Source organism: Tupaia chinensis, unplaced genomic scaffold, assembly GCF_000334495.1.
Source record: "Tupaia chinensis unplaced genomic scaffold, TupChi_1.0 Scaffold000575_1, whole genome shotgun sequence".
Classification (NCBI taxonomy): Eukaryota; Metazoa; Chordata; class Mammalia; order Scandentia; family Tupaiidae; genus Tupaia; species Tupaia belangeri.
The window spans coordinates 2,049,033-2,061,490 of record NW_006160089.1 but is presented as its reverse complement, the minus strand read 5'-3'; the positions used below and the strand labels follow the sequence as shown (position 1 = coordinate 2,061,490).

General features: G+C 41.8%; 1 protein-coding gene across 1 annotated transcript in view; it reads left to right on the top strand.

Moving 5' to 3' along the window:
• PSMB7 (proteasome 20S subunit beta 7) overlaps positions 1 to 12,458 on the top strand; it is a gene marked incomplete in the record, with an annotated part of 67,155 nt that overhangs the window by 497 nt on the left and 54,200 nt on the right. The window contains 4 exon segments of the mRNA XM_027775592.1: positions 1 to 75; positions 859 to 956; positions 3,009 to 3,149; positions 11,092 to 11,207. Of these exon segments, the coding sequence (XP_027631393.1) occupies positions 1 to 75; positions 859 to 956; positions 3,009 to 3,149; positions 11,092 to 11,207 (430 nt within the window).

Below are 12,458 nucleotides of genomic sequence, written 5' to 3'. Positions count from 1 at the left end.
GATTTTGCAAAGAAGGGGTACAAGCTTCCAAAGGCCCGGAAAACTGGCACGACAATCGCGGGGGTGGTCTATAAGGTAAGCCGCGTCTGGACTAGAACTGCAGTGTCCCAGCTGTCAGCAGAAACCAGGCCACTTGGCCACATTTATTTCTCCTGGTGCCGTCTGCATTAGGAGCAGGCCTTTGGAGAGTCCGCTTTTGTCAGGAGATTGTGCTTATCAGCTGTTTAGTGTATTTTCTCATTTAACAGAAGTTTTAACATTGCAATTTACTTTTTTGTAAGTTGATACTTAAGGAAGTAGGATGGTGTAATGGGAGAGCACAGGATTTGGGGTCAATCAGGTGTGTTAGCTGTTGCTTCCAACTTTGGGTCGCTTTCTTTCTTCACAGCTACCCCTTCCCTATCTGTGAAACAGATAATGACCCCTGCCTTAAATCGTTGTCAGGCTGACAAGCGACAATGCTAATGTTATTACCTATGACAAGCCACACTGTCTAAAAAGAAATTGGCATAGGTGGCTATTTTAATGGAATGGTTTCTGGGTTTTGATCCAGATTTTTCCCAGATTAGCTCTGATTTGTAAGGAAGTCACCAAATCTCTGCCCTTCATTTAAAATAGGAATGATAATTCTCACCACCTACTCAAGATTCAACCAGTAGACCAGTAAGACTTATTATGAACCTTTTTTCTTTTTTAAATTTCTGAAAGTTTAGCACAGTGCATTTGGTGGGAGTTTTGGCTGGGAGTATGGGGCTGGGAGAGCAGGGGATGGCCAGTGCCATTCTCCCTAGAGAAGAGCTCTGTGGTTTATATTCGTCATATTGTTTCAAAACATTTTATTATTATTTTTTAAAATAGGATGGCATAGTTCTTGGAGCAGATACAAGGGCAACTGAAGGAATGGTTGTTGCTGACAAGAACTGTTCAAAAATACACTTCATATCTCCTAATATTTAGTAAGTATTGGTTAATTGGAATAGTTTTTATATTTTTAAACATGTCAGGGCTCATGTTGAACTGCTGGGGTCTCCACTAAAATCTGTTAAACCTGTATTTTCTTTTTAACCTTAAATGGTATTTCTGTCCACCTACCATTTAAGGTAGTCATGCCCATCTTCCCTCGGCTTTAGTCTCCAGTTCAGTTGGCAGTCAGTTCTGCCTTTGATGTGCCTTTTGAATTAATCTCTTCCTGTCCCTCTGCTAAGTCTTTGTTCAGATTCTTTTCTCAGCTGGACTATTGCAGTTGTCATTTAATTGGCCTCACTGCCTCCAGTCTCTTCTCCATCCCCTTGTGCACTCTTCTGCCATATTTTGTACACCCCAGGTCCAGTTACGTACTTTATTTGCTTTAAAAACTTTTCTAGAGACATTTTACATCTTTACACTACTTTGAGGGTAAATCAAAACTGTAGCCTGATATTTATGCCTTGCACAATCTTACAAACAGCTTTTCTTTCCATCTGTTTTTTAGCTGCCATCACCCTGTGATCCAGTTATACCTGGGCTGTCCCTGTTTTTGTCATGCGTTTGCCTATGCCCCTGTTCGCCTTGTCTCCAAGCTGTTTCACCTTCATTCCAATCTCTGCATAGAAAGAAATGCACTGCCCTCTTCTCTGCTTGTAGAGTGTTTTTATTCTTTTAAATCCAGCTCATAAGAAACCTTTTACTTTTTAAAAAAAAATTATTTATTTAATTATGTTTATTATTATTTTAAAGTTTGCTGTGGAGCATGTATGCTCATGAGAGAGAGAAAGTGAGAAAGTAAGCTGCCAGGTCTGGGTCATGAGCCACTGTCAGCCATGTGGGAGTCCGGCATCCCAACAGCCGTGCCACCTGCTGGCCCCAAGAAACCTTTTCTTAATGAGAATTCATTGCTCTCTCCTCCCATAGCAGTTTGTACTGAGCTACTACATTGTATTATATGGTGGACTGTGATTTTTGCCTGCCTGTGTCTCCTCCATTAAAATGTGAAATCAAGCACTGGGACTGTGTCCTGTTTCCGTGTTTAGTATAATGACTGGTACCTGGTAGTACATACCTGGTTGATTTTGAGACCATTTTTTAATTAAAAATTTTTTGTTATAGGGCATGTACACTTGCCAGATTGAGAGGGAAAGGGAGATATCATTCCCCATCCCCGACCCCTGCGGGGACAAGAGTGCAGGGAGAAGGCCACTCCTCAATTCCTTCTGCTCCTTTGTCTTTTTGGGATTTGGGGCACAAACAACTAGTTCCATTGTGTTTTTCAAGCCACTGGGTCTGGGACTCAAATTGTGGAGTTGGCCATATGGGATCCAGTGCGCAACTATCATGCCACTTGCTGGCTCTGAGTTGTAATACTTAAAAAAAAAATTACTTATTTTATCTATTGTTATTATTTTTAAAAAAATTCACCAGAGGCAGAGAGAGAGAGGGAAAGTGAGAAGGCAAGTCACCGGGTCTGAGACTCAAATCGTGGTCATCCATGTGGAGTCCAGCACTTTAACCACTATGCCATCTGCTGGCCTGAGTTGTAAGACATTTTACATACCTTGCTCTTTAAAAAAAAAAAAAAAGATTTATTTATTTAATATACTTACTATTATTTCTTAATTTGGCGAGCGAGAGAGTGAATGAGAAAGCAGGCCTCCAGGTCTGATACTCAAATCGCGGTTGGCCATATGGGAGTCCAGCGCCTCCACCATGCTACCTGCCAGCCCCCCACACCTTGCTCTTCTGTACAACTGGGGTGTATTTGTAGGATTAGTAAAATGCACAGTCTCTTAGGAGCATAGAAACTAATGAATCAAATGTTCCATTGGGCCACAGAGAATATATTTGCATATAATTAGATATGTATTCTCAGTTTCGTGTTTATTTAAGATTGCTTAGACCGAGTGATTACAGTGCAGATACATACAAAACATCTCTGTGTACCTGAACTTGGTGGACGTTATCCAAGAAGCTCCACTTCTAATTGAGCCCTCTGGTAATTGAATTTTAACTGAGTTTCTAATCATATTTTTCAGTTGCTGTGGTGCTGGGACAGCTGCAGACACAGACATGACAACCCAGCTCATTTCTTCCAACCTGGAGCTCCACTCCCTCTCCACTGGCCGCCTTCCCAGAGTTGTGACGGCCAACCGGATGCTAAAGCAGATGCTTTTCAGGTAAGGCTCCAGGCGGGGATTTCTGTAGCATCTTTTTCTCCTGCCTTAGATTTTTAACTAAGAGGAGCCTGGAATCAAGGGAAAAAGCTTTCAAAAATGCACATTCCAGAAATTGTTATGAAAAAAATTTTTAAAATTTCATTAGACTTTTTTTTTAAAGCTTATTTTCATGAGAGTAAGAAAGAGAGGAAGGGAATGAGAGAGAAAGGGAAATAGAAAGACAAATAACCCTAACAGGGTCTCTCATTGTGACACATTCCCTCTCCCCACGTCCCTGTCTGTCCTCCTCAGCCAGCCAGGATCCTGGGGATCTGTTGCCTGGTGGGTTTAGGTAAGCCCTTATCTTCCATATGGATCCAGCTTTGCTTGAGCAGCACATTACCGTTAAAGCCACTGAGCTAGCCCCAAAGGTTTTGGACAGTGCATTTGAATGTGTAGAGTCTGATTTTTTTTCCCATGAATAAATCACACGAGACCAGTTGAGTCATTCCTGAAGCATAGGGATATTATTGTATAAGGGAAAAAAATTTGGTCATAGTAAGAAAATTAGAGCTAAAGAAACCTTTGAGTTATCTTATAATCCTACCCCACCCCCGATAAACACAGATGATTGTTGTCTTCTCCCCTTTTTAGGGGTGAATTAATAATGACACGGAAAATGCTATTTGTAGTTGTCTGTGAGTAGGTGTAACAATATTAATCACTCTCTCTCTGACTCTGTTCCAGACCCAGTGCTGACTACTTTAAATATGATTTCATTTTGTCCTTTTGGTTTTGACATAGGACTTATTACCGTTTCCTATTTGTAAGTGTAAGTTCAGGCCAAAAGAGGCGTAGTAACTTGCTTCACCTGACCTTCGCTTCCTGTTGACTCTCGCAGTTAGTTTATATGAATGGTTTTGTGTTCTTCTTTTTTTTGTTTTTAAGAATTATTTATTTAACTTTATTTATTTATTTTAATTTGATCAGAGTGGGACAGAGAGAGAGAGAAAGTGAGAAAGCAAGCCGCGAGGTCTGAGACTTGAACCATGGTCGGCCATGTGAGAGTCCAGTGTTCTCAACCACCACACCACTTGCTGGCCCCTCGTGTTCTTTATTAATCATAGTATTACTTTATATTTGTATAGGTCCTGCCATTTTTCAAAACTTAAATCCGTTTTTTTATGTGGCTCCCCTAAGAGAGGCAGAACATTATAGCGGGAGTAGCTTGGGCATTTCATCTTGGGCCAGAATGCTAGCACATGGTGCTTTTTTTTAAAAAAATGTAGTGGTCAGTAATTACAAATTGGGAGATTTGAATTAAAAATCAGACTTTTTGGGACCTGCAGATGGCATAATGGTTATGTTGCTGGACTCCTACGTGGTTGACTGTGGTTCGAGTCCCAGACCTGACTGGTTGAAACTCACACTGGGCATGTGTGCATGTGTGTCCAAAATCCTGAGAGGAGAATGAAGGAAAAGGGATTGCGGTGTGGCCATCCCCCTGGGGGGTGATTTCTTGCTGTCTCTCTGTCTCTCTCTGTTTCTCTGGCAAGCACATGTGTGCCCGATAGCAAAAAAGCCTCTCACTCTCGCTCTTTTTTTTTTTTTTTTTTTAAAATAAAAAAATTTTTTTTTTTAACTTTATACATTTATTTTAATCTGACCAGAGAGGGACAGAGTGAGAGAGAGAGGGAAAGTAAGAAAGCAAGCCACCAAGTCCAGGACTAGAACTGTGGTTGGCCATGTGGGAGTCCAGTGCCCTTAACTACCACGCCACCTGACAGCCCCACAAAAAAGCCTCTCAAAAAAAAAGAAAAGAAAAAATAAGGATTTTCTTTTGAAGAAATTCAGAAGGTGGAATAACACATGGTGGTAACTGGGCCCAGTGGGAGATGCCCCCTTGGAAGGGGAGAGTGTGTGCTGTGTCTGCTTTGTCCCCGGCTGGCTCACTGTCTCTTTCCTGTATGGCCCTTGCCTTCCTGAGAATGTGTACGACCTTGCCTAGGGGTCCTACGTGGCCTCTGGGTTCTCAGGAGTGTATGTGAGGGTTGGTGTAGTTCTGTGCCAACTCCAGAAGTGTAGTCCATTTCTGGATGAGAAGACCAAGACTTAGAGTCACTTGGGCAGGAGGACTGGTCTCCCCAGTTCCTGCTCTGGCCATGCTCAGCTCTATGCCAGTCATTTCTGTGTATTTGTGCGCAGTTATCACTCTAATCCGGGAGGATTAATGGGAGACAGCTAAATTGTTCCAGTACAGCGTGAATAGCAATCATTAGAGCATACCCATTGAAACTTCTGAAGGCATTTGTGGATTTTAATTTTAAATGCAAAGCTCCCTCTGGTGGCTTTTTTGGTGCATTACATATAACGTAATTTTTAATCTTGTGGAATTGCTGCAATAGACTATTTTAAGATCTTTGCAATGTTATTTAAAACATTTAGCAAAATAACCTAGCAGATGCTTCTTTTAATCTCTTTAGGATGTCTTAAGACTTAAACATTTTCTTTTTTCAACGTTCTTTCATTTTTAGTCTAACATACTTTGTAGAAATTATTATTTTTTTTTTACCAGTTTTGAGAGGAACATTTAAAAATTAAATGAGGATACTCAATAGTTTTTTTTTTTTTTAACTCCTCTGACATTTTGGTGAGTTACATAAAATGAGTCAGAGGAGTGTAAGGATAAAATGCCTAGGGTTTGATTTTAGAGCTTGGTCTACGTCCTGCCTCAGCCCTGACTCGGGGCAGTTCACCTGGCTTTTTTTAGCTATAGTTTCTTCCTCAATAAAATGAGGATAGTAGTTTCTGTCTCTCTGACCTCTGCGGAGGGAAGGAGCACAGGAACAAGGTTTATAACAATGCCTAGTACAGGGCTTGATGCAAAGAGAGTTCTCCATAAAATTCAGCGTCTCAAAGAGAGTACAAGGTGCCCGTCTTGTTTCTGTATAACCCATTTCCTTACGCCTAAGTCCAGGAGAAAATAGGGTCTGATAAATGAAAGTAGACATTCCCCCATATTTCAGCAGTAACTGTTTTACATGTCTGATAGCTATTTGCAGATACTAGTAATACTTGTTCCAAGGAACATCAGCCTCCTTGTTGAGTTTATTAGGAATTTTAGTGAAATACTGTTCTGTATTCTGGAAACTTTTTCTTAAAGAGAAGTTTTTGCTATAGGGGCGAAGAGACACAGAGAGAGAGACAGAAAGTGAGAGATCACCCCCCAGGCATGATGGCCACACCACAATTCCTTCTCCTCCAATCTCCTCTTGGGATTTTGGGCATGCACACACACATGCCTGGAGTGAGTTTTAAGCTGCTAGGTCCAAGACTTGAACCGCTGTTAGCTGTGGGGGAGTTCAGATGTATAACCATTATGCAATCCACTGAATCTATAGATGTTCTTTGTCTTATTATATTAATTGTAGCTTTTTTCCTTATAAACGTTATATATATTCATTGTAGAAAATACTGAAAAGCCCAGAGAACAAAGTAAAAATTTTGCCATTTAGGGAGAATCATTATTTTCATTTTGTGTATACACTTTGCTCATGGTGGAGGGAAAAAAGCTGCAAAATAGAGATAAAGATAAAAACATTTAAAAACTACTTTGATTTCTACCACCCATAAGCAGTTAGTGCTAACAGATTATGATATACTTCTTGAAGGGGTTTTCTTTTTTTAAGGGATTATTTATCATCATCATTATTTTAAAAATATCTATTTATTTATTTAATTCCATTTGTTATTATTTTTTAACTTGAACAGAGAGAGACAGAGAGAGTGAAAGGGAAAGTGAGGAAGCAAGTTGCCACGTCCAGAACTTGAACCGAGCACACACACACACACACACACACACACACACACACACACACGGAGAGAGAGAGAGAAAGAGAAAGTGAAAGTGAGAAAGCAAGCCATGAGATCCAGGACTCGAACCGTGGTCAGCCATGTGGGAGTGTCCAGTACCTTAACCACCACGCCACCCACTGGTCCCCTATCATCATTATTTTTTAATAATGATATCACGGACAGCAGTCTTTGGAGTCCAGCGCCTTAACCACCATGCTACCTGGCCCCTTGAAGGGGTTTTCCATGTTTAATACATAGTTGGTTTTATAAAAATGGGACCCTGTGGTACAGACTGTCCTGCAGTACCAGAGCTTTTCACCTCATAGTGCATCTTGAATAATTCCCGTGTTAGAGCATTTCAAAATGAAAGTAACGTTTCTTTCTGTCCTTAATTATAAAAGTGATGCGTGATCGTTTTGAAAAATGCACTTTGCTGCGGGGCCTCCAGCACTGCAGACCGTTGTTCTACTGCGGTGCCGCTGTGGCTGGCTGCGTTTCGCTTTCAGACGGGTCTGCGACCCATAAAAGTTAGAGAACTATTAGTTGGTATCATAACTGTTGTTGATATTGTAGTATTTTATTTTGTAATGTATGACTGTTTAATTTTTGAACCTTAATGACACTGCCCATTTTAAAGTATTTAAATTATTGAGTATTCTGTGAATCTTTTGGCATGTGAAAACGTGTGGTACTTGCATGATTAATTCTTTTTTTTTTGGAGAGATTTTCACTGTAGGGCGCGTGCGCTCGCCAGACAGACAGAGAGAGACATAGAGACAGAAAGCGAGAAATCACCCCCCAGGGGGGATGGTCACGCCGCAATCCCTTCTCCTCCATTCTCCTCTCGGGATCTTGGGCATGCACGCACAAGTGCCCGGCGTGAGTTTTAAGTCACCGGGTCTGGGACACGAACTGCAGTCGACTACGTGGGAGTCCAGCGACATAGCCATTACGCTAACTGCTGGTTCCCGCATGATTAACTCTTTAGGATGTGTTCTCAGATAAATTCCTTGAAGTGGAATTGCTGAGTCAGAGTCTGCACATTTGGGGCAGCAGGTGGTGTAGTGGTTAAGGTGCATGATTGAATCTGCGGTTTGAGTCCTGGACCCGACAGATCGCAAACATGATGGGTGCGAGTGCCTCAGTGCCCAAAATCTGAGAGGAGTGGAGGAAGAGGGATTGCAGCATGGCCATACCTCTGGGGGGTGATTTCTCACTTTCCTTGTCTCTTTTTTCCTTTGGCGAGTGTATGTACCCTATGGCAAAAACTAAGGAAAAAAAAATACACATTTAACATTTTGACACCTGTTGCCAAAGCTGTCCTTGAGGAAGGTCTTACTGAGTTCTATCATTAATAGTGCATGAGAAAGTGTAGCCTAATTTTTAATGACTGTCGTGTACTACAGCTGTAATCAGCTTATTTAGCCATTTCTGGTTTCGACTGCAATTTTTTAGCGTCATACATAGCGCTATAGTAAACACCCTTGTGCATTCATTTCTGTATATTTGTACAGTCTGGGAGTAGAATTTCTGAATCAATTTTTAAGGATTTCAGCAATCTGCCCAAATGTCTAAGCTTCCTTTAAAAGCATCAGCTGTCAGTTTTTAGCTTGGAGGGAGCTGGCTGGTTATTGATGACTATTTAAGTACCTTGTTCAGTGGGCAGTTGGGATCATGGTAGAGGTTCTACCGTGACCAGGGTTCTAGTCTTGACCCTGCTGCCAGCTTATGTGGCCGTGGACCAGTTTCTTCCTGTCTGGGCCTCACTCAGTTCTTTCTTTAGGCCAATTCAGAATTCTTTCCCTTTTTTTTTTTTAATTAAAAAAATTTTCCCCCTAATTATTATTTTAAAAATTACAATTCTTTGGAGCCAGTAGGTGGTGTGGTAGTTAAGGCGCTGGATTCCCATTACCAACTGCAGTTTGAATTCTAGACCCGGAGGCTTGCTTTCTCACTTTCTCTGTCTCTCTTACTCACTCTGTGTCTCTATGGTGATCGCAATTAAAATAATGATAAAGAAGATTAAATAATTCTTGTAAAAAATTGCAGTTCCTGGTTTACAGATAATCATGGCCTTTCCTGTTCTTGAGTTTTTCACTTGTAAGTGGGGATTCTTTCTGAAATAGTTTGGAAATCAGGTGATGGGGACCCATCAGACTGGCCATTCTGTTTATCTGCAGCACTCCCTAAAGTGTAGCTACCGCCAGCCTGGAAATTGTAACTTTTCTTCTTGTGTTAATTTACTTGTATCACTTATAATAAGTTCCACATTCCAAATTAGCAGGTGTTGGTTTCATTTTTCTCCCTAAGAGCTAATGGCTCAAAGTAGAGAACTTTGTATCCAGCATGTTTATCTACCATAGCCAATTCTTAAGTTTAAAAGTGGAAACAAATGCAGAGAGTGGTTTTTGCTCTGGCTGTGCTTGCTGGAAAGACAGAGAGGAAGGACTCTCTAGGTAGAGGGTCTCAGGAACGAATCTGAGCAGAAATAAAAGGAGGTGGAGGAGGTGGGAAAAACACACTCCTGTCGCTGTTCCGGAAGAGAGGAGCGTCCTCTGGGCAGTAGCGATGTTTTATAGGCTGTCCTGGAGTTCTTTCAGTCTTCGTTTCCTGAGTGATGAAATTCTTTTCTCTTACTATGAGCTCCTATCTGTGATTATAATTTAGTGGCTTTATTCGAAGGAAAAGGTGTTTTGAGCCGCTTTCTGGTTGAGGCTGTGGTGAGTTGATCATTTGCACAGCTGAGCCTCCCGAGGTTAGCACCTCCTCATCGTTAACCTGGAAGGTAGTTTACCTGCTGCCCACAGAGGCTGCGATAGTCCTTGGAGAAAGCCGGATTAGCTCTGAGACCCGGGCTGGTACTTAAGGTCTCTGGGATGGTTTTCTCTATAATGGGAAGAGAGTGCCCTTTTTAAAAGAACTATTTAACTTTCCTTTTAATTTTTTAAAAAAGAATTATTTTAACTTTATTTTATTTATTTACTTATTTCAGTTTGATCAGAGAGGGACAAAGTGAGACAGAGAGAAAGCAAGCCATCAGGTCTGAGACTCAAACTGCGGTCGGCCATGTGAGAGTCCAGTGTCCTTAACCACCACGCCACCTGCTGGCCCGAATTATTTTTCTTTCTTTCTTTCTTCCTTTCTTCTTTCCTTACTTCCTTCCCTCCCTCCCTCCCTCCTTCCTTTCTTCCTTCCCTCCTTCCTTCCTTCCTTCCTTCCTTCCTTCCTTCCTTCCTTCTTTCCTTATTTCCTCCCTACCAGAGAGGGACAGAGCAAGAGCAAGAACAAGAGAGAGAGAGTGAGAGAGAGAGAGGGAGAGAAAATGAGAAAGCAAGCTACCAGGTCCAGGACTCAAACCACAGTCATCCATGTGGGAGTCCAGCACCCTTAACCACCATGCCACCTGCTGCCTCCCCCCGTTTTTTTAAAAGAATTATTTAGGGACCAGCTGATGGCATAATGGCTACGTTGCTGGACTCCTGTGTGGTCAACTGTGGTTCGAATCCTGGACCTGGCAGCTTGAAACTCAATGCCAGGCACGTGTGTGTGCATGCCCAAAATTCTAGGAGGAGGATGGAGAGGAAGGGATTGTGGCGTGGCTATCCAGAATGATTTCTCGCTCTCTGTTTCTGTCTTTCTGATGAGCACATACACTTTATAGCAAAAATCTCTCTTAAAAAAAGAAAAAATATTTATTTATTTATTCATTAATTTATTTTAATTTGACCAGGGGGAGAAAGAAAGAGGGAAAGTGAGAAAACCACCAGGTCTGTGATTTGTACTGTGGTTGGCCACATGAGTGTGTCCAGTGCCTTAACCACAGTGCCACCTGCTGGCCCCCAAGAGTGTACTCTTTTAAAGGGAGCTGTGAGGCTGAGCTGAAATGGGGTGTGTGGAGTGCCTCACACAGTTTATCATTTATATTGACAGATAGTAGATGTTCATCTAATCTTAGTTTTCTTCTCTCTTTTGTTCTCATTAAAATAGTAACCACTGAATGAAACCGAATCAGAAGTTTTTTGTCCTCTGGCTTGTGTAGCTTTTGGTTGCAATAAAGTGATGCTATGTAGACTCATTTTTTTTTTCTTATGCAAATTCTGATCACCAGGTATCAAGGTTACATTGGTGCAGCCCTAGTTTTAGGGGGAGTAGATGTTACTGGACCTCACCTCTACAGCATCTATCCTCACGGATCAACTGATAAGTTGCCATATGTCACCATGGGTGAGTGTAATGTTTCTCTGATGTTTTAGAATCTTCTCCTTTACCAAAGTGGTCTCCTGAAGAGCTGATCTGTTTCCTGTTGGAGAAGGCAGTGTGATACAATGCTTTGATACATCCTACAAATACTTGATACATTCAACAAATGCTATGCATTGGACCCTGTTCTTGGGTTACAGCTGTGCACAGGAGTTAGATGAAGACTCCTATCCACAAGGCCATTATATTTCAGTGGGGGTAGACAAATGATAGCTTAAGAAACCTATTATAGTATATTATAAAATTATAATAGGAGAAAAAGTCATGCAGACGATATTTCACTGTCGTTCTACAAGAGAATACCTTTGAGGAAAACTAGGTCAATAGTTTACAGAAAAGTTCTGCATTGTTACTATTTAAAAATTTATTCCTTGGAGTGGGAGAGACAGAGAGGTAGAGAGGGACAGACAGTACCCCTTAACAAGGTCTTCACCCCAGGTTCAGCCAGCCCTGGGCCATGGGCACGCCATGTACCTGGTGTAATTGGAGAAGCCTCCAAATATGAACCTAACCCTTCCACGTGAGTCAGCCTCTTAGACTGCTGTGTTTTACCCTGCACCACCTTCTAGCTCCCTTTGTGTTAGTTCTTATACCCTGTGTAAATTCACACTGATTCCAAAATAAAAAGTTAAACAATTCATGCCCTGTAAGGGGGCTTGGGAGTGGGCAGTGAGTGGCGTGGAAGGCAGATCACAGTATTAAATAGATAGTCAGGGTAGGGGGGACCAGCAGTTAGTGTAATGCCTATGTTGCTGGACTCCCATGTTGTCGATTACGGTTCGAGTCCCGGACCTGGTGGCTAAACTCATGCCGGGCGTGTGTGCGTGCATGCCCAAGATCCTGAGAGGAGAATGGAGGAGAAGGGATTGTGGCGTGGCCATCCCTCCTGGGGGGGGTGATTTCTCGCTTTCTGTCTCTGTCTCTCTCTATGGTGAGCACATGCGCTTTATAGCAAAAGCCTCTCAGAGAACAGGAAAAGTAAAGAAGAGAAAGCGAGGGTAGGGAGCTGGCAGGTGGTATGGTTAGGGCACCACATTACCATTTGGGGTTTGAGTCTCAGACCTGGCAGCTTGCTTTCTCTCCTTCACTTTCTGGTCAAAATAAAAATAAATAAATGAATAAGTAATATTTTAACCAAAAAGAAAAAAAAAAGGAAAAGTAAGGTTAGGTCTTTTTTTTTGGAGAGATTTGGGGAGATTTTCACGGTAGGGCCGG